This window comes from Salvia miltiorrhiza, chromosome 6, assembly GCF_028751815.1.
Source record: "Salvia miltiorrhiza cultivar Shanhuang (shh) chromosome 6, IMPLAD_Smil_shh, whole genome shotgun sequence".
NCBI classification, from domain to species: Eukaryota; Viridiplantae; Streptophyta; class Magnoliopsida; order Lamiales; family Lamiaceae; genus Salvia; species Salvia miltiorrhiza.
Genome location: NC_080392.1, coordinates 45,152,529 through 45,174,840, shown reverse-complemented (window position 1 = coordinate 45,174,840; position 22,312 = coordinate 45,152,529). Strand labels below are relative to the sequence as shown.

Genomic DNA, 22,312 nt, shown 5'->3' with positions numbered 1-22,312 from the left:
TTTATTTTCACTTTTATCAGCTCATAATAGGTCGATAAATTAAAAATTATGGTAGTATTTTTTTATTATTTTTTATTTGGAATGAAAGTTAAGTATATATAATGCATAGTATTATAATAAAATTTATTATTAAAATAGTAATAATTATAAGAGAGGGACATAGTGCCATACATAAAATTATGGGATGCTTGATCTCATCCTCTATTATATGATATATGTTAATCATTTCTCATAATTGACGGTTTAAAAAAAATGACTTATTTATACAATAATAAGTTTGACATGTTTGGCAACCTTTCACGCCTTTGATAGGTCGATCAAAATTTTGTTTGATTTATATATGGAATAAAAACATTTGAATTGTATATTGTATGCACATGCGGCGATTTGCACCCATTTATTATTATTTATTACATGCTTTCAAGTGAGATATATGGTTGTGGCTATTTCGGGATCAAATTGGTAGCTGGAATTGGAAGCCAAAATGATTAAATATATTGGCTAGTCAAGCACGCATCACTCTTTTAATTATCATTCGTTTCCATTTTCAACAACTATTTAAATAATTGTCTTCTTTTAATATAGGATTAATGGCCAATAAATAACATAAAATGTAGCCAAATTTCCATGTATAATCAAATAAATAATCTTATTAAAAAAGTACACGAAATTTGTTAATTCTGAAATTTAGTATGAGCCTAAATTAATCTGCTGGTCCAATTAATGAGGTAAAGGTACCATTAAAAATCTTGTTACAACAATCTTTGTTCTGGAGCTGAATCGCCAAGGATGTCGCTGACATAGCTGGAGTGCTAAGGGTGGCGTTGATATAGCTGGACTGTCAAGTCTAAGATATCACGGATGAAATATCATAGCTGAGCTGTCAAGGATGGAACGTCATAGCTGAGTTGTCAAAGCTAAGCTTCTAAGGGTGAAATGTCAAGGCCAAGTTGTCAAGGGTGATCTTTTTTTGGTCAGGAAAAAATTTATAAAAAAGCCAGAAGGTACCAGAGGTACCAAAACCAGATCAATAGAGTGATCTTTTTGTCAAGGGTGATCTGCCAAGGCTAAGTTCGTTGCCAAGGCCGATTCTTTGCTCTTATTCATGTTTTTCACCCGTTTTACTTGACCCGAGCAGGTGAATATAATTACGTCCACATCGTCACACTAATATATAAGATGCCGCATGATACAAAAATATACTAAATAGACACATCATTTATGTTACTAAAATACAGAGAATCCATGAACAAGTAGAGGAATCTCTAAGCATAAATATTTGCAATCTCCAGTAGACATTGGCAGAGCTCCTGTGGCTGAGAGAACATAGCCATGTGATCAGCATTCTCTAACACCTTCACTTCATCCACTCCATTTGTTTCTATTTGCCAACGTTGAAAACTTTCTGGAATAATCATGTCTTGGCTGCACACTGCATACACCCTTTTCACAGATCCATACCTTTCCTTTGTGAATGCACTCCTCTTTGATAAATCTTCACGAAATAGAGAGCTTGGCCTTATCAACATTTTTGCTAGTGTCACGTCCTGCCCAACATATAACTTGTCACTAAATATATACTCTTCCGTCCCCAAAAATTGTGACCAAATGGAGATGGCACGAATTTTAAGAAAAAAATGGGATAGTTGTGTTTGAATGGAGATTGAATGTCACGTCTTTTTGTAAAATAATGAGAGGAGAAATTTGTGGGGTTATTTCCAAATAAGAAAATGTCACAAATTTTTAGAGACGTACCGATATAATAATGAGGTCACAATTTTTAGGGACGGAGAGAGTATATGTTAGAGAGAGCGCTAGAATTTAAAGCTAATTAGGAGCAATCCTAATTCCTAAAAGTTAGTTAATATAGTTATTAAAACATATATAATCATGCATACTCCCTCTGTTCATGAAATAATTTTCTATTTTTTTCGTTTTGGGACGTTCACAAAATAAATTTCCTACATATTTTTGGACTATATCTCACCACTTCGTATGTAAATATATAAATTTTATGTAAATATATCTGAATTGCAAAAATTAAAATTTTTGCTACCTATAGAATTCGAACTCATGAATCGAATATTTACCCTACTTATATATACTACATACATGCTACCAACTTTGAAAGGAAAGGAAAAAAAAAAAAGAAATCTCGTATAATGATTCTCTGAGAATTAATGGAAATGAATTGATTATTTCTAAAATCAATTCTATTTTATAGTAATTAGTTTATATGATAAATATAATACGAGGAAAATTCAATAAATAAATCAGATAGATAAACGTACCTCAGGTGAAGAAAGTTGGTAAAGTTTGGAGGAGAGCATATTGGGGCCGAAGAACAATGAAGTTTCCTTCATTGTGTCACAGGGCAAGAACTCTGTGTCTAGCCACTCTTCTGCGGGAGCTTCCTTCGAAAACTTCAAATAAAAACAAAACAACAATATTACGTAGTTACAAGATTTACGATTGATTCATCATTTTGTCGGATGAATTCATAATCTTGCGTTCGAATTCTATATGTAATGAAAATTTTAATTTTCGAAATTCAGATATTTACACAACTAATTCATACATATTCTACATATATAGAATTCACACATTTTAACTAGTTCGTATATTTTTTAGCGTAGCCCCTCCTTCATATATACCTCCTTATATGTACTCCCTCTGTCCTACTATAAGTGAGACTCTTTTTATTTTAGATGTCCTGCGATAAGTGAGACTTTTTCATTTTTGGGTAAAAGTTTTACCTTTTAAACACTTTTTCACCTACACACAAAATTCACATTTCTTGATTTTCGTGCCAAAAAAAAGGTCTCACTTATAATGGGACGGAGTGAGTAATGGTAAGGGACGAAGGGAGGAACATGGTTCGGAACTAGCTAATAGCACGTTAATTCTTAGTAATGGGGGCCTAATAAATTTGACCTTATTACCAAATAGAAATTAATGATACACATAAGTCATAACTTTGTTCTTTTGAAAGAAATACATATAAATTTTGATAAAACAATATTAGGGGCCTATTTGAACGAATATATTATCCAAAATCTTCTTGTTTTACACATTTGTTCTGAAGTCACAAGAGCATTTTATTTTTATGTTCATCCACTCTCTAGCTTTGGTACACGGAATGACGCATATGATTCAAACGAATTTATATAAATAAAAACATGAAATTAATAAAATAAAATATCATTAGTCATATCTAATTTATAATTGGAAAAAATATGTCATCTAATTGTGTTGTCCAAGAGAAATTATTACGTATAAATTTCATTTACTTTAGCCGGAGCCAAATATTTGAGTTGGTCTCCTGTAATACGAGTATATAAGTGAGACAAGTTTGACCCGACCTTCGACTTGATCGAAAGATGCGGGCGCGACGCGTGACTGTGAGGGGAAAGGGTGCGGGCATGGTTGAGGGTGCGGGTGCCGACTATGAGGGGAGGGTGTGGGGGGCGGGACTGGGCAGAGCAGTGGGGACGAGGGGCGCGCGAGCGCGGAGCTAAGGCCTCGAAGTACTTATTTTGGTCAAATAATTATTACTATAAAATAAATGAATTATTGATATAAAAATAGATAATGTTTTAAAAATATTAAGTACTCCTCATGTCGATTATTATTTTTCATCACAACAATAATTACATTAAATTATTCGGCCAGGCTCGCAGTCCGCGCCCAGATCCGCCCAGACCCGCGCCCTAGTCTCAATCCGACCCGTTTCACCCATACACTCCGTCGGACAGAAGAATTATTTGTGCAAATATTTTGTGAAAAGTTGATCAATTATTATAGCATCTATGAGACTAAAATACGAAAGCATAGGATAGAATTTACCTGATCAATAACATAGGATGGTGGATGTGTAGAACCAGGGAAGAGGGCAGCAAGAAAAACAGCAACAGCAATTTTGTGAGGATACATTTCCATAGCAAGGGAAATATTCATTCCACCTAGGCTGTGGCCCACCACAACCACCTTCTCCTCCGCCGGAATCGCCGCCATAAGTTCAAGCAGAGGCTGCGAGTAGTCGGCAAGGCTGCGGAGGTCTTGCAGGCTTCTGCGGTCGATGCCGGAGGCGGCTAAGTCGAGGGCCGTGACGCGGTGGCCGGCCGCCTCCAGCAGCGGCTTGAGCTTGAACCAGCACCATGCACCGTGGCACGCGCCGTGGACTAGAACTATATGCACCGCGGCGGCCGACATTACTATATATGGTATTCGATGTGGTTTGTGAATTGTGATGATGTAATAGGCTACTTGTATAGAAAAGAAGATTCAAGAGAGTAAATAATTATTCTCTTTTTATATTTGTGGATATATGAGGAATTATGATTCATTCTCATCCGTATATATAAAGAAGAAGATATACTGTGTACAGGTCTCATGATATTTTAGAGAGAAGATAAATAGGAGATGTTTGTAATTTTATTTTTAGTATTTTAAATTAATTAAATGGTGATCTTAACAATTGTGTTATTTAAATTGGTGTCATTTAAATTAAATGAAAAATATAAAACTCAAAACTAATTGATATGAGCCAGACCAATGCAGGTCTTAGCTCATAAGTAGTCCCGGAGCATGGATGAATCAGTAACTGACTCAACTAAAACTAAAGACTTAATGTTATATGATGCAATATTAACTTGTCAAGCCTAGACCCTTAATTCGTATTTATATTAATGAAGTTATCGTTAATGAAGGATGGACCGCCATTATTGACCAGCTTAGCGATTTTTTCATTATTTTCCTATTATTTATAATCTTAGAAAACTGGAGCGTTACAATATTAAAGTTAGGAACGAGGCCAAGTCCCAGGCTCAACTCGACAGTCGCCCGGATATTTTTTTTAATTATTGTATTTAAGTTGTACTCTTATTATATATATATATATATGTTTTTCAATTTTATATGAATAAAATTATATTTTGTTCACCCAAATTTGTTCCTACATATATAAATATTTTTGTCCTCCCATTTTTAAAATGGTTAATAGTGTTTTATGTCCCGAACTTTCAGCATTTTCCATAAAATATCCCGAACTTTCATTTTCTCCTAATAAACCTCGAACTTTCAGTTTTTTCCACAAAATGTCCCGCTATACAAAATTCGAAGCCGAAAAGATGACAAAAAGTTCTGAACGTCTTTCAACGTTCTCCAACAATGCTGGTTCCTAATATGATTTTCCAACAATAACGGTCCCCAAAGTATTTCATTCGATGAGATAAATTAAATAAATTAAAGTACAATACGTGAAACTTAAAAATACAACTAGAAAATGCAAATTACATATTTAATTGTCAATGCCAAACTTTTCTTATGTGCTTAAAATAAAAATAAAAATAAAGTATGATTTGGATTCATAGCTTAAAATAAAAATAAATTTGTGAACAAAAAATTAAAGAGAATGTGAAATTGTGAGGAAGAGAGAAATTTAATTTGTTTGTGAGAATATAGTATAATTAGGCTACATTTATTGAGTTAAAATTAATAAGAATTTTAATATAATTTGATTTGGATTTATAAAAAAATTGTAATTAAATTATATTTATAAAGAAATAAAACACCAATGAAAAGCCCAATCAAAAATTGCCAGGTGGCACAATATAAATGAAAATGTGTATGACCCGGAGGGCGGCTGACACACCAAGTCATGGTTTTATCATGACTTTCCATTTAAATTTTAATTCCACATATTTTGTCTTATTCTCGTGACCTTACCCCAGTGTCACCGTTGGTGCTGGTCTAAGGGTGAAATGTATAGGGCTGTAAACGAGCCGAGCCGAGCCGAATACTAGGCTGCTCGAGCTCGGCTCGTTTAAATATTCGGGTGTTCGAGCTCGGCTCGAGCTCGATTCGAGCTTTTATGTTCATGATCGAGTTCGGCTCGACATCAAAATATCAAGCTCGAGCTCGATTCGAGTTCGGCTCGTGTTTTATTCGTTAATGTCGAACTCGAGCTTATGCTCGAGCTCGGCTCGTTTTATGTTCGTTTAAAGGTTCGTGTAGGCTTGAAATGTGCTCGGCTCGAATATTCGAGTTCGAGCTCGTGTCAAGCTCGAAATCATGTACTTTTAATCAACCTGTTGCTCGAGAGCTCGACCTCAAAGAAAAATTATTTTCTATATATTCTAATCAATCGTCCAAAACAAGCATCAATACGAATAAAAATCATTCTAACAAATGTACATGCATGCCAAAATAACATAATTTAAACAACAATCCAAACAATTAAAATGTCTTGTGTAACTAGAAGAACATTAAAAAGTCCAAACATACACACCAAAAACTACTATATAAGAGAAGCATTGATTTTGTAGATTCTCTCCAATCTAGCAAAGCGTCACTACTGCAGCAACAAAATCAAAATCACACAATTAAGAATAATACAAATATAAATAATAAGACTAATATAAATAAAAACAATAATTTACCCATTATATTGATGACATGCTTAAGTGAAAGTGATCTCTTTGGTATTCTCTTTGTCCTATAAAAATATAAACACATAAATTTAAATATTAGACGTATATATAGTAAAGACATAAAGATTAAAACTGATACTTACCTTGGCTTTTCCCTTGATCTCGTAGCGAGCTCGTAGCCAATCTTCGGCACAAAGTAGCATTTGCACAGTATCCACTCCTAAAGAGGCACGATGTGGATCAATAACTCTACCACCAGCACTAAAGGCAGACTCTGAAGCTACTGTGGTTATGGGAATTGATAGCACATCACAAGCCATCTTTGATAGGATCTTATACTTTATCCTATGCATCTTCCACCATCCAATTGCATCAAACTGAGTCGGCTCATTCCATTCTTCAACTGCCTCCTCAAAGTACAAATCAAAGTCCGACTTCATTTGATCAACACTAGTAACAGTTTTCCTAAAGCTTTCATATTTGCTTTGGCTTCTACTTGTACAAGATTTCACACTACTAACACCACTAACATTGCTAGAACTTCCTGTTTGAGCATCACTAGCATTTCTCACAATATTAGTAGTACTAGTACTAACTCTATAAGCCTCTACATATTCAGCATACAAGTTTCGCAATGTCTCAAAAACTGTTACTTTAAGTTCAATCCCTTCCACGCCAGAATAGCAATTGTCAGCACACCACTCAATATACTTCATTTTGTTTCTAGGATCTAAAACAGCCGCTATAGAAATCAATAAATTACAAGATCCCCAATACTTATCAAACTTCAACTTCATCTTTTCAAGCATTTTTTCCATAAATGTAGCTGTGGTACCTGAATCTTTATCTAAACTCTCATAAGTCAATAGTGACTTTCATACAAAGTTTCATAAATTTTGGAAAATCCGAAGTCACAATATAATAGAAAAACAGAAAGTTCATCATAGTTAAACTATTTCTGCGAGCATCTTATTAAATTCAAGGAAAAATAGCAAAACATATTGGATTGGTCTGAAAATTTACAGAAACCTTCATATTACTCCCTAGTACTTTCGTACAAAGTTTCATAAATTTTGGAAAATCCGAAGTCACAATATAATAGAAAAACAGAAAGTTCATCATAGTTAAACTATTTCTGCGAGCATCTTATTAAATTCAAGGAAAAATAGCAAAACATATTGGATTGGTCTGAAAATTTACAGAAACCTTCATATTACTCCCTAGTACTTTCGTACAAAGTTTCATAAATTTTGGAAAATCTGAAGTCACAATATAATAGTAAAACAGAAAGTTCATCACAGTTAAACTATTACGTACTTGCTCTCAAAGTTCAGCAGCAGCGAGCGTCGACCGACGGTGAGCAGCGAGCGTCGACCGACCGTGAGCAGCGAACGGCGGCGGTGATGGTTTGAGAACCTTGATAAGCTGAAAGATCGTGGGTATGGTGATTCGGTGAATGGCGGCAAGAACCAAGAAGGGTTTGAAAATATGGAATGATGGAAAATGGAAAGACCTAATTACTGATCGTGAATTGATTACTGATGGAAAAATGGAAAACGGAAAGACGCATGGAAAACGGAAAGACGCACTGAATAATAATTTCCATGTCTTTGTTTTTGCTTTAATATAGACTATATTGCATGCATTATAAATACAATGATAGAATGATATAATATATTTATATTAATTTATTACTGTATATTATCTACTAGATATATATTTATTTTATATATTATATAGTTTTATAATATGATGATAAAGTATACATGTTACTTATATAATTTCAACATGTAATGATATATATATAGATATAGACTATAATACATAAATTATAGTAGATAATTTGATTATATAGTATATATATGTTGTATTGTATTATATAATAATTTTTGATGTATTAGAATTTAAAAAATATGTATAAAATAAAAAAGAATAATGATAATATCGACTAAGCGACGCTCATTCAAAGTATACAACATAACATGTATGATATATATAGATATAGATATAGACTATAACACATAAATTATAGTAGATGATTTGATTATATAGTATATATATTGTATTGTATAATGTCAATGCATGAAATTATTAAATGATATAAAAATGAACAAAGTAACAATGCTCGATTGTTCATTTTATTCATTTATTTCGAGTTAAAATAAAAATGAACAAATTGAGTTTTGATTTCTTCAATTTGATAAATTAGTGATTTCAATAATAATTTTTTATGTATTAAAAATTTAAAAATATGTATTAAATAAGAAAGAATAATGATAATATCGACTAAATATAAGTGACGCTCATTCAAAGTATACAACATATATAACATGCATGATATATATAGATATGGACTACAACACATAAATTATAGTGCATGATTTGATTATATAGTATATATATTATATTATATAATATCAATGTATGATATTATATTATTAAACGATATAACAATGAACAAAGTAACAAAGCTCGATTGTTCTTTTAATTCGTTTATTTGGAGTTAAGGTAAAAATGAACAAATTGATTTTTTATTTTTGCAATTTGATAAATTAGTAATTTCAATAATGATTTTTGATGTATTAGAATTAAAAAATATATGTATAAAATAAAAAGAATAATTATAATATCGACTAAATGTAAGCGGTGCTCATTCAAAGTATACGGCATAACATTTATCCTTATACACACATGACACATACATCTATAATATATTTGAAATCAATTGTGTGACTATAATAAAATTGAAGGTTTATTAGTAAATTATGTTTTTCTTTTTATAAAATTGTGAAATTTGACTAATTATGAAAGTTATATTTAATTAAAGATGTTTCAATGCATTGTCACGGAGCATGGTTGCAAATGCTAGCTACATATTATAAATATAGACATAGACATTGAGTATATTAATATATGTATATATATATATAAATTTATTTCTTACGTAATATACATAAATTCATTTTTTTGTAATATATAAGAATTTATTAAGTTTAAAGTTTACAACAATTGCTAAATGTAGTTCAATGGCAATGGAAGTTTATTTAGTGCTATTATGCCTTGAAGTCAAGGGTTCGAACCTTGTCTCATACAAAAATTTTTATTTGTCTTTCTTGAAGTGCGAATAGCTCTGTTCGTTTACAGCCCTAGAAATGTATCAAGGCCATGATGTCGATGGTGATCTGCCAAGGCTGATTCTTTGCTCTTATTCATGTTTTTCACCCGTTGTACTTGACCCGAGCAGGTGAACATAATTACGTCCACATCATCACACTAGTATATAAGATGCCCCATGATATATACAAAAATATACTAAATAGATACATCATCTGTAATACTAAAAGTATATATATATGTGTTACGTTGTATGTTACTAAAATACAGAGAATCCATGCATGAACAAGTAGAGGAATCTCTAAGCATAAATATTTGCAATCTCCAGTAGGCATTGGCAGAGCTGCTGTGGCTGAGAGAACATAGCCATGTGATCAGCATTCTCTAACACCTTCACTTCATCCACTCCATTTGTTTCTATTTGCCAACGTTGATAACTTTCTGGAATGATCATGTCTTGGCTGCACACTGCGTACACCCTTTTCACTGATCCATACCTTTCCTTTGTGAATGGCTTCCTCTTTGATAAATCTTCACGAAATAGAGAGCTTGGCCTTATCAACATTTTTGCTAGTGTCACGTCCTGCCCAACATATATAACTTGTCACTAAATATATACTCCCTTCGTCCCGAAAATTTGTGAACAAATGGAGATGACGCATGTTTTAAGAAAAAAGTGTGATAGCTGTGTTTAAATGGAGATTAGATCCCACATCTTTTTGTAAAATAATGAGAGGAGAAGTTTGTGGGGTCATTTCCAAATAAGGAAATATCATAATTTTCAGAGACGTACAGATATAATAATGAGGTCACAATTTTTTGGGACGGAGGGAGTATATGCCAGAGAGCGCGCTAGAATCTAAAGCTAATTAGGAGCAATCCTAAAAGTTAGTTAATATAGTTATTAAAACATATATAATCATACTCCCTTAATTTGTTCATGAAAGAATTTTCTATTTTTTTCTTTATGGAACGTTCACAAAATAAATTTCCTACATATTTTTGGACTATATCCCACCACTTCGTATGTAAATATATCTGAATTGCAAAAATTAAAATTTTTGCTACCTATAGAATTTGAACTCATGAATCGAATATTTACCCTATTTATATATACTACGTGCTACCAACTTTGAAAGGAAAAAAAAATCTCTTATAATGATTCTCTGAGAATTGATGGAAATGAATTGATTATTTGTAAAATCAATTCTATTTTACAATTAGTTTATATGATAAATAAAATATGAGGAAAATTCAATAAAATAAATCAGATAGATAAACGTACCTCAGGTGAAGAAAGTTGGTAAACTTTGGAGGAGAGCATGTTGGGGCCGAAAAACAATGAAGTTAGATTTTCTTCGGGAGAGCCATAGGGCAAAAACTCTGTGTCTAGCCACTCTTCTGCGGGAATTTCCTTCGAAATCTTCAAATAAAAACAAAACAACAATATTACGTAGTTACAAGATTTACGATTGATTCATCATTTTGTCGAATGAATTTATAATCTTGCGTTCGAATTCTATAAATAACTAAAATTTTAATTTTCGAAATTCAGATATTTACACAACTAATTCATACATATTCTACATATATATAGAATTCACACATTTTAACTAGTTTGTATTTTTAAGCGTAGCCCCTCCTTATATGTACTCCTTTTGTCCCACTATAAGTGAGACTCTTTTTATTTTTGATGTCCCGTGATTCATTTTTGGGTAAAAGTTTTACCATTTAAACATTTTTTCACTTTTTCACCTACACACAAAATACACATTTGTTGATTTTCGTGTCAAAAAAAAGGTCTCACTTATAATGGGACGGAGGGAGTATATGATTATCATGTCAAAATTTTATGATTATTCGTTCAGTGGAGGATCTATAAGGAGCGATGAGGGTACAGTTGTACCCCCTAAAAAAAGAAAAAATTACTAATAGTGTTATGTAATTAGTATTGTTTAACTATTTTTGCCCCCCCCCCAAACAACCCCAACCGATTTGTTTTGCTTCATGTAAATTTATTTGGGCTTGGGCCCATTAAAAAGTAAAAAAGGGTGACTGGGGCTGCGTATACAATCTTAAATCTCAGAAATTGAGAACTACATATACTACAAGGAAGGAACATGGTTCGGAACTAGCTAATAGCACGTTAATTCTTAGTAATGGGGGCCTAATAAATTTGACCTTATTACCAAATATAGAAATTAATGATACACATAACTTTGTTCTTTTGAAATAAATACTAGTATAAATTTTGATAAAACAATATTAGGGGCCTATTTGAACGAATATATTATCCAAAATCTTCTTGTTTTACACATTTGTTCTAAAGTCACAAGAGCATTTTGTTTTTATGTTTATCCACTCTCTAGCTTTGGTACACGGAATGACGCATATGATTCAAACGAATTTATATAAATAAAAACATGAAATTAATAAAATAAAATATTATTAATCATATCTAATTTATAATTGGAAAAAATATGTCATCTAATTAATTGTGTTGTCTAATTAATTGTGTTGTCGCAGAGAAATTATTACATATAAATTTCATTTACTTCAGCCGGAGCCAAATATTTGAGTTGGTCTCCTGTAATACCGAGTACATAAGTGAGACAAGTTTGACTCGACCTCCGACTTTATCGAAAGATGCGGGCGCTAGATAAGACACGGGCGCAATGCGTGACTGTGAGGGGAAGGGTGAAGGCATGGCTGAGGGTGCGGGCGCGGACTGTGAGGGGAGGGCGTGGGGGGCGGGCTTGGGCAGAGCAGTGGGGATGAGGGGTGCGAGCGCGGAGCGAAGGCCTCGAAGTACTTATTTTGGTCAAATAATTATTATAAAAATAAATGAATTATTGATATAAAAAAAGATAATGTTTTAAAAATATTAAGTACTCTTCACGTCGATTATTATTTTTCATCACAACAATAATTACTTTAAATTATTCGGCCAGGCTCGCAGTCAGCGCCCAGACCTGCGCCCTAGCCTCAATCCGACTCGTTTCACCCATACACTCGGTCAGACAGAAGAATTATTTGTGCAAATATTTTGTGAAAAGTTGATCAATTATAGCATCTATGAGACTAAAATACGAAAGCATAGGATAGAATTTACCTGATCAACAACATAGGATGGTGGATGTGTAGAACCAGGCAAGAAGGCAGCAAGAAAAACAGCAACAGCAATTTTGTGAGGATACATTTCCATAGCAAGGGAAATATTAATTCCACCTAGGCTGTGGCCCACCACAACCACCTTCTCCTCCGCCGGAATCGCGGCCATAAGCTCAAGCAGAGGCTGCGAGTAGTCGGCAAAGCTGCGGAGGTCTTGCAGGCTTCTGCGGTCGATGCCGGAGGCGGCTAAGTCGAGGGCCGTGACGCGGTGGCCGGCCGCCTCCAGCAGCGGCTTGAGCTTGAACCAGCACCATGCACCGTGGCACGCGCCGTGGACTAGAACTATATGCACCGCGGCTGCCGACATTACTATATATGCTATTCGATTTGGAGTAGAATAGAAGATTGAAGAGAGTAAATAATTTTTCTCTTTTTGTATTTGTGGAAAATATGAGGAATTATGATTCATTCTCATCCGTATATATAAAGAAGAAGATATACCGCTGTGTACAGGTCTCATGATATTTTAGAGAGAAGATAAATGGGAGATGTTTGTAATTTTATTTTTAGTATTTTAAATTAATTAAATGTTGATCTTAACAATTGTGTTATTTAAATTGGTGTCATTTAAATTAAATGAAAAATACAAAACTCAAAACTAATTGATATGGCCAGATCAATGCAGATCTTAGCTCATAAGTAGTCCCGGAGCATGGATGAATCAGTAACTGACTCAACCAAAACTAAAGACTTAGGTTATATGATGCAATATTAACTTGTCGAGCCTAGACCCTTAGGGCCCGTTTGATATGGGTTTAAAAGCCGGATAAGTAAAATTAATATGGATTTATGCAGTGTTTGGTATTATGTGCTACTAATATGGTCAACTCCAGGTTTATCCCAAGACTCTAGCTTATTTTGTGGGATTAACCCATACTAATTATACCACCCTCCTCATGGGATAAATTTAATACCGAGATGTTAAAATCGAAAATTGATACCCTTTTCACGCCAAACGATGCTGTGAGGATACCAATGCCTCCATCTTATTTTTGAGGACACGAATTTCTTTTGGTAAAATATGTGAGGATAATTTAGGTATTTGATATGTTAATCCAACATATTCCAATGGATACCAAACACTTTTTGGGATTAATTACCAATGAAATCAAACACCCATATGAGATTAGAAATCATGACTAATCCACACTAAATTATCAGGATAATTTATATCTTGATTAATCCAATACTGAAAATCAAACGTGCCCTTAATTTGTATTGATATTAATGTAGTTATCGTTAATTAAGGATGGACCGCCCTTAATTCGTATTGATATTAATGTAGTTATCGTTAATGAAGGATGGGCCGCCCTTAATTCGTATTGATATTAATGTAGTTATCGTTAATGAAGGATGGACAACCATTATTGACCAGCTTAGCGATTTTTTCAATATTTTCCTAATATTATTTATAATCTTAGAAAACTGGAGCGTTAATTACAATATTACTGGTAAAGTTAGGAACGAGGCCAAGTCCCAGGCTCGACTCGACAGTCGCCCGGATAATTTTTTTTAATTATTGTATTTAAGTTGTACTCTTATTATATATATATGGAATGGATCAATAAAGAATGCTAAATGTAGAAGGAAACAACGAAGGCTGAATAACTCAATACATTTACTGAATAAATCACGCGAGCGTATGAACGAAAAATGTACGTGTTTATTCAGTTTAATAACTATTCGTGCGGTCGCGTGATTTATTCGGTAAATTTATTGACTTATTCAGAACGAAATATAGTTACTTCTTCATAGATCCCAACCCTAATAAGAACCACTAATAAAATAAGAACGGAGAACCATTTTAAGCCACTAATATATATGTGTGTATATATATATATATATATATATATATATATATATATAGGGAGAGGTTCAAATAAGAACCACTAATAAAATAAGAACGGAGAACCATTTTAAGCCACTAATATATATATATATATATATATATATATATATTCAATTTTATATGAATAAAATTATATTTTGTTCACCCAAATTTGTTCCTACATATAGGGTGGAAAATCGGGTACCCGCGGGTACCCTACCCGCAAAATGCGGGTACCCGCGGGACGAAAACTGCCGAAAACGGCACCCTCACCCGACCCTCTTCCCCGATGCGGGTACCCGAATACCCGCAGCGGATACCCGCTGCGGGTATGAGGGTACCCTCACAGTCCCGCGATTTTTTTTTTAATTGTAATTTTGCGGGTTTTTGGTCCCGCTGGAGGGTATTTCGTCCCGCGAGAGGGTATTTTGTCCCGCATTTCACAAAAAAAATTGAAAATATCCTTTCTATTTCATCGATTATCCATAAAACCTGTGACGAATAAAATTCCTAATATTATTAAATAAAATTATTTAATTTTATTTTTAAATTTTGGTTAATTGGTTTAATTCCTAATATTATTAAATAAAATTGGTTTAATTCCTAATATTATTGGTTTAATTCCTAATATTATTGGTTTAATTCATAATATTTATTGGTTTAATTCCTAATATTTATTGGTTTAATTCCTAATTGGTTTAATTCCTAATATTATTAAATAAAATTCCTAATATTTATTGGTTTAATTCCTAATATTATTGGTTTAATTTCTAATATTTATTGGTTTAATTCCTAATATTTATTGGTTTAATTCCTAATAAAATTGGTTTAATTCCTAATATTTAATTTTGGTTAATTGGTTTAATTCCTAATATTATTAAATAAAATTATTTAATTTTATTTTTTAAATATTTATTGCGGGTACCCGCGGGTATACCCGCGGGTACCCTCTACCCACGATTTTTGAGGATGCGATACCCGCACCCGACCCTCCACCCTAATTTTGCGGGTATCGGGTACCCGATACCCGCGCGGGTATCGGGACGGGTGAGGGTATACCCGATACCCGCAACCCGATTTTCCACCCCTATATATAAATATATTTTCGTCCACCCATTTTTAAAATCCTAACTTCATTACTGAGTAAAATAACATAGAAATGAATGTAAGAGTATCGCATACTGAAAACATTATTAAAACATACTCTCTCGTCCATCGATTCAAGACCTTCTTTTCTTTTTGGTCCGTCCACCAACTCAAGGCCTATCTATTTTTAATAAGTTTTTGTTCATATTTTAATTGGTGGGTCCCAATAGCAATACACTTTTTCTCCATTCAACTAATAAACAATACACTTTGTAGGTTCCTTTCTCCACTCAACTAATAAATCTGCATTTTTTCTTAAAACCCGTGTTTTGTCTCTTAGGTCTTGAGTTAGTGGACTGAGGGAGTAAAATCAAAAGGTTCATATACAATAATTTCTTCGAGAATATTCAAATAATGATGCTATTATGAATTAACAGTAAGATTTAAGTGAATCTTAAGCATAAATATTTGCTATCTCCAGTATACAGTGGCAGACATCTTGGGGCTTTGAGAGCATAGCCATGTGATCAATATTCTCTAACACCTTCACTTCATCCACTCCATTTGTTTCTATTTGCCAGCGCTGGAAATTTACCGGAATACCCTTATCTTCCGTACACACTGCATACACCCTCTTCACTGATCCATACCCTTGCTTTGTGAATGGCTTCCTCTTTGATAAATCTTCAAGAAATAGAGAGCTTGGCCTTATCAACATTTTTGCTAGCTCCAAGTCCTGCACAATACATCATCCACATATAATTAACTTGTATTCCTCCGTCTCATTTGACTTGGCCTTTTTTTTCTTTTCGTGTAGCCCCATTCGACTTGATCTGTTTCTTTTTTTGGCAATCAATTTGCACTACAACATATATAAGTCCACACATATTTACATACTTTTACACTATAATCGAACTCTCCTAAATAGATGTGTTAAAAAGAACTAGATCAAGTGAGGCAGGACGAAGGGAGTATTAATTTGCACCACGGATGGCATAATTTTAAGATTTGGGGTTTATTATTACTTAATTAAAAAAGTAAAGTCATGTACAGCCAGAGGAAATTTATATACCACAAAAAATATTAAATTTAATGGATTAAAAAAAAAAGATAAAAAGATCCAATGAATATTTCCTCGCTGAAAAGACATTTCAGTAAATATTTTAGGAGTTATGGTAAAAAAAAATACACGAACTATGGAAAATAGTTGTAATTTTAATTCACATGAACTTTTAATTAATAAAAAAAAATACATAAATTTATATTTTTGTTGCAATTTTCACCTAAGTTTGATTTTCAACGAAGTTAGAGCTTAATTGATAGTCGAAATTAAGTCAAATATATTAATTTTTGCCTTCTAAATACTTCTCATCATCAAAAGTTAGACCAACATCAGGTAAACTTCCGACTGCCAACTAAGCTCTAGTTTCGCCGAAAGTCAAACTCAGATAAAAATTGCAACAAAAATATAAAAATCATGTATTTTTTAATTAATTAAAAAATATTTGTCAAAATTACAAATTTTCCTAAAATTCATAATTCAATATATTTTTTGATCATAACCCCAATATTTTAATATATCCTGCAGGAACATGGTTTCAACAATCCACTGAATGGGTCCGCCCTTTTGAAGAAAAGTCTTCAAATATTATCTCTTTCAAAGAAGACAAATAAAGGGGCTAAATACATTTCTTGAAAATGAGTACTCCATCCATCCACGAAATGAGTACCTCTTTGTGGGTGCACGGGTTTTAATAAATGTATTGAGTGTAGTGTGAATAGAATAAAGGTCCCACTTTTTTTAGTGTATTAATTAAAGAGTTTTGTGGGTTACATTTGCTAAAAAGGGAAATGAGTACTCATTTCGTGGACGGACGAAAAATGAAATATGAGTATTCATTTCGTGGACGTAGGGAGTATAGTATTTCTTAATTTGGAGCAAGCATATTAAACATACATACACACAAATACATAATTATATGATGAAATGTACCTCAAGTGAAGAAAGTTGGTAAAGTTTGGAGGTGAGGAAATTTGGGCCGAAAAACATTGAAGTAAGATTTTCTTCAGGAGAGCCATATGGTAAGAACTCTGTGTCTAGCCATTCTTCTGCTGGAGTTCTCTCATTATACTTCATATTAAAACATATATATATATATATTAAGCTTTGTATATAAAATTAAATCAAGTGTTACTATATATTATAAGAAGAAAAAAAATGTCTTTTGCTAAACAAATACTACTCCCTCTGTCCCATTTATAATGGCACAATTTTCTGTTTAATTTGTCTCATTTATTATGCCACTTTCTAAAAATAGAAATAGTTAGAGCTGGTAACTCTCTTTAATTTCGGTGCGCAGCTTACTTTACACCCTAAACAAGTGGTCCTCATTAACTTTATACTATAAACTTATTTTACTTATCATCTTTACAAGTGGTTCTCATTTACTTTACATTCTAAATACTTTTTTCTTAGTATTCGTGCCTAAAAAATTGTGTCATCATTAGAAATGGAACGGAGAGAATAGTATTGTAATACATTCACTACAGATAAAACAGATAAAATATGTTTGAATAAATAAATTTATCACCTACTAAATTAGAATTCATTATAATTTAATTACACCCTTCGTCCACAAAAAATAAGGCATATTTTTTAGACACAAGTTTTAATTAGATGATGATTTTTATGTAGTCGAGAAATTGTTTCATCATTATATGAATTTTTTTTTATCAGAAAACAAGGAAATTTTATTGAGAAAGAGTCCATCAACGGTACCAGAGGAAAAAAAAATTTCATCATTATATGAAATGATTGATTGAGATTAAATTAAAGATAATTATTTTGTAAATAGTGAGTAATTTGTATGGATAAAAAGATAAGAAAAAAATGTGGGCCAGTGTACTAGAAAAGTGTTCCATTTTTCATAAACATCAAAAATAATAATTATGTCCCATTTTTCGTGGTTGAAGGGAGTATTTATTTATTGTTTTGATAAGATAGTATAGTTCAATTATTAATGTAGGCAGAAAGAAAAATTATATTACTCCCTCCGTTCCACATCTTGAAATACTTTTTTTTGCGTTCCACCTATCTTTAGACATTTTCTTATTTAATAAAAAATTTATCTTTTATTTATCTTTTCACTTTTTCACTTAAACACAATTTTTTTTTTTGTCCAAAAAAATGTTTTAAGATAGTAGGAACGGATAGAGTATTATTTGCAATAAATTTTGGATAAAATTTAAAAAAAGACAACGACATATAGTTATATTTGCAATAGACTTTGAATTTCGGTAAAATTAGGCAGCAGCAGTTACATTTGTCGATTGCTCTCAGCTACACGCACACAATTAGTTTTAGACTTTCAATTTTGTTAAAGTTAGTGCGATTGTGCAAATATAGTTTTATGTCGATTAATATTATTTCTTTCGTCTCACTAATCTTGATACATTTTCTTTTTCAATTTATCTTATTTATAATGGCGCTTTTCAAAAATATTATGCAATTCCTATCATCTCTACACATAAAAAATAAATGATCTTTATTCACTTCACACTCTTAACCATTTATTTTTAATTTTCGTACCTAAAACAAATATACAAAAATAAATGAGACGAAGAGAGTAGTATATTATTTCACCTGTTCCACTTATAACATCCTAATTATTTATCTATTTCTTTTGTATCTCCCTCATTTACTTTTTCTTCGTTTTAAATTATTTAAATTCATTATAATACATTGATAATCTTGATATTAGTTTTAGATTATTTGAATTATCCATGTCAAATCACAGGGGATGCCCCCTTCCTATCTAATTAGATCCTCCAAAACTATCAAATGCAATGAATTAGTATCCATGTCAAATCATAGGTGATGCCGCCTTCTATATATTAGATCCTTGAAAACTATCAAATGCAATGAATTACTATTATTCATGACGACGAAGCGTAGTCTGTTGGTAAGACGCTTCATCTTCAATCAATAGGTCGGGAATTCGAGTCACCCTAGGAGTTAGAGTGTGAGTGGATTTTTTTCTTTCTTTGGTTGTAACAATTTTTTTTTAAAAAAAATTACTATTATCCATGTCAGATCAAATTTAGGTGATGCCCCCTTCTATCTTAACGCTGTCAAGGCTATTGTGAGAAATGTATCTTTGTTAAAATGTACAAATAATGTGAAATATGAGAATAATATGCTGAATGTATAAAGTTAAATGCATATATTCATTGTTAAATACACATAAGTTTTTTACCAAATAATTAAACACGATAAATCGGAACTGGACCAAACTATTAAATACACATAAGTTTTTTTGGAATACGATCTCACATCTTTTTCTCTATCCTTTATCCTAACAGATATTCTTTATTTAAAAAAAATCACCCTTAATAAAATCTCAATCACTCATTTTAAACAAGGGTTGAACCCATTTTTCCACTATATAAAAATCACCACTTATGTGTGTGTGTGTTGGCCTAGCGGTAGGAGGCTAATACGCAAGACCTGAGGTCTTGGATTCGACTCCTTCGTCGATTAATGCCCAAGACTTGAGGTCCTGGGTTCGAGTCCTCAGTCGCGCAGTCTTTGAATTTCTTTATTTACTCCCTCCGTCCCACGAATCTTGACACGTTTTCCTTTTTGGGCAATAATTATTACCTTTCTCTCTCCTACTTTATCACCTTTATTATATTCTCTCTCATACTTTATCACTTTTATTACCTTCTCTCTCCTACTTTATCAATTTTATACTTTATTAATTACACACTTAAAATACTAATCTACAACTCCTTAATTCCCGTGCCGAACCCAAACGTGTTAAGACTCGCGGGACGGAGGGAGTATTTATGTAATTTATCAAAAAAAAAAAAAAACAAGGTATATACTTTACTTTTGTTTTGTATATTTTCTATATTTGTTCTTAAGTTTCACCTTATTACAATTTTTAAAAGACTATTAATTCAAACAACTTTATATAAATAAGAAGTATAAATTGATGATAAATTACCTGATCAAGAACATAGGATGGTGGATGTGTGTGATCAGGCATGAAAGCAGCAAGAAAAATGGCAACACTAATTTTGTGAGGGTACATTTCCATTGCAAGAGAAATATTCATCCCACCTAGGCTGTGGCCCACCACAACCACCTTCTCCTCCGCCGGAATCGCCGCCATCATCTCCAGCAGAGGCTGCGAGTAGTCGGCGAGGGTGCGGAGCTCTCGCAGGCTTCTGCGGTCGATGCCGGATGCGGCTAGGTCGAGAGCCGTGACGCGGTGGCCGGCCGCCTCCAGCAGCGGCTTGAGCTTGTACCAGCACCATGCGCCGTGGCACGCGCCGTGGACTAGAACAATATGCTTCGACATTGCTATATATAGATATATATGTGGTTTGTGTTGTGAATTGTGATTTATTAATGTGAGTATATATAACTATATAAGCCTAATTAGAGAAGGTTCAAGACAAAAAAAATTGACGGGGATCTCATAATTATGTAAAACGTGTTTGCTCCTTGATAATCTAATTAAATTAATGACGATGAAGCGCACTCTGTTGGTAAGACGTTCTCCTCAAAACAATAGGTCGATGGTTCGAGTCACCTAGAGGAATAGAGTGTGAGTGTATTTTTTCCTTTTATTTGGGTAATAACAACTTTTTTTTAGAAAAAAAATATAATTAAATTAATTTCATATTGCACTCTCTCGAAAGATTATATGAATTGGGTGATAGTTACTCGGAAGCTCAATTTTGCTATCTTCCTTTGTCTTTTTCTCCGCTGTTTCGTCGGATTATTATTAGGGGCACTCTTTTTCCCCTTAAATTATGCTTTTCTCTTTGACTTTTCTTTAAGGGGGACTTTTCATTTTTGTCGACACAATTTCCTCCCTAAAGCTTTTTTCTTCGACTTTTCTTTAAGAAGGTTTTAACTAGGTTCGGCTCCTAAGCTAGGTTCTTTTTTTTTATTAATAAACTAACAGTATTAAATAAATAAATTTAAAGACTGCCCCACAGATAACTCGAACTTAAGACATTTGGTATTAAGCATTAACCCCTTACCGCTTAGACAACACACACCATTACGTGTTTTTTGTTTTTTCTATCTTTTAATAATAGTAATCGCATTTTTCCCAATTATTAATCACAATATTAAGCACCGTAAATACCAATTAATGCTGGTAACTCGTAATCCTAATTTGGATCTAGATGGAACCATTAGAAGCATGAAAAGGCACCGTCGAATGGGTTATGGGCCCGCTCTCCTACTAATTGCCATTTACTTCGTTATCGTGAATAGTTTCTCCACGCTCTTTCCTTCATTCATTTCCCTTTCTTTGTCTTTTATTAAATAAAATATTCTCCCTTCATCCCTAAAAATAAAAAATTAGGGTCCAATAAAAGTAACGAGTTTTAAGAAAAAAATGTAATAATTATATTTTGAGTGAGATTAAGTTAATTTGAATTTCTTATAAGGAGGCCAAGATAGCCCTATCAAATGCGTCCAAATCGTATCAATCACTTTATTGGTGGAGGCCAAGATAGCCCTATCCTTAATATTTTTTGGATCAGATGCATTGTTCATTATGTCAGAGTATGTGTTTGTCACTATAGCTATAATAATTGTGCTGAAAATAGTTAGGTCAAGTGAAGTGAGATTGAGGAAATATGTATTTTTGAAACCAAA

At 32.8% G+C, this 22,312-nt stretch overlaps 3 protein-coding genes across 6 annotated transcripts; all 3 read right to left on the bottom strand.

The window, feature by feature from the left end:
• Positions 1-1,187: 1,187 nt before the first annotated feature.
• Positions 1,188-14,142, bottom strand: LOC130989966 (salicylic acid-binding protein 2-like). 3 transcript variants are annotated; one of them, XM_057914149.1, is made up of 3 exons: positions 12,658-13,119; positions 2,292-2,423; positions 1,188-1,547 (listed from the first exon to the last, which is right to left on the bottom strand). In XM_057914149.1, the coding sequence occupies exons 1-3, from the start codon at positions 13,021-13,023 to the stop codon at positions 1,266-1,268; spliced, it is 780 nt and encodes a 259-aa protein (XP_057770132.1). In that variant the 5' UTR covers positions 13,024-13,119; the 3' UTR covers positions 1,188-1,265. The 3 variants fall into 3 exon arrangements, with proteins under 3 accessions (XP_057770132.1, XP_057770134.1, XP_057770133.1); XM_057914151.1 differs by lacking the exon at positions 12,658-13,119 and adding an exon at positions 3,847-4,465; XM_057914150.1 differs by lacking the exons at positions 1,188-1,547; positions 2,292-2,423 and adding exons at positions 9,706-10,128; positions 10,831-10,968 and having other exon boundaries at positions 12,658-14,142.
• LOC130989967 (zinc finger BED domain-containing protein RICESLEEPER 2-like) lies at positions 6,448-7,289 on the bottom strand. Its single transcript, XM_057914152.1, has 2 exons — positions 6,575-7,289; positions 6,448-6,496 (listed from the first exon to the last, which is right to left on the bottom strand). The coding sequence occupies exons 1-2, from the start codon at positions 7,247-7,249 to the stop codon at positions 6,461-6,463; spliced, it is 711 nt and encodes a 236-aa protein (XP_057770135.1). The 5' UTR covers positions 7,250-7,289; the 3' UTR covers positions 6,448-6,460.
• A 1,853-nt stretch (positions 14,143-15,995) lies between the features above and the next one.
• Positions 15,996-21,126, bottom strand: LOC130989959 (salicylic acid-binding protein 2-like). 2 transcript variants are annotated; one of them, XM_057914140.1, is made up of 3 exons: positions 20,640-21,126; positions 17,624-17,761; positions 15,996-16,366 (listed from the first exon to the last, which is right to left on the bottom strand). In XM_057914140.1, exons 1-3 carry the CDS (start codon positions 20,994-20,996, stop codon positions 16,085-16,087), a joined length of 777 nt encoding a protein of 258 aa, XP_057770123.1. In that variant the 5' UTR covers positions 20,997-21,126; the 3' UTR covers positions 15,996-16,084. The 2 variants fall into 2 exon arrangements, with proteins under 2 accessions (XP_057770123.1, XP_057770124.1); XM_057914141.1 differs by lacking the exon at positions 17,624-17,761 and having other exon boundaries at positions 20,640-21,089.
• Between the last annotated feature and the right edge of the window lie 1,186 nt (positions 21,127-22,312).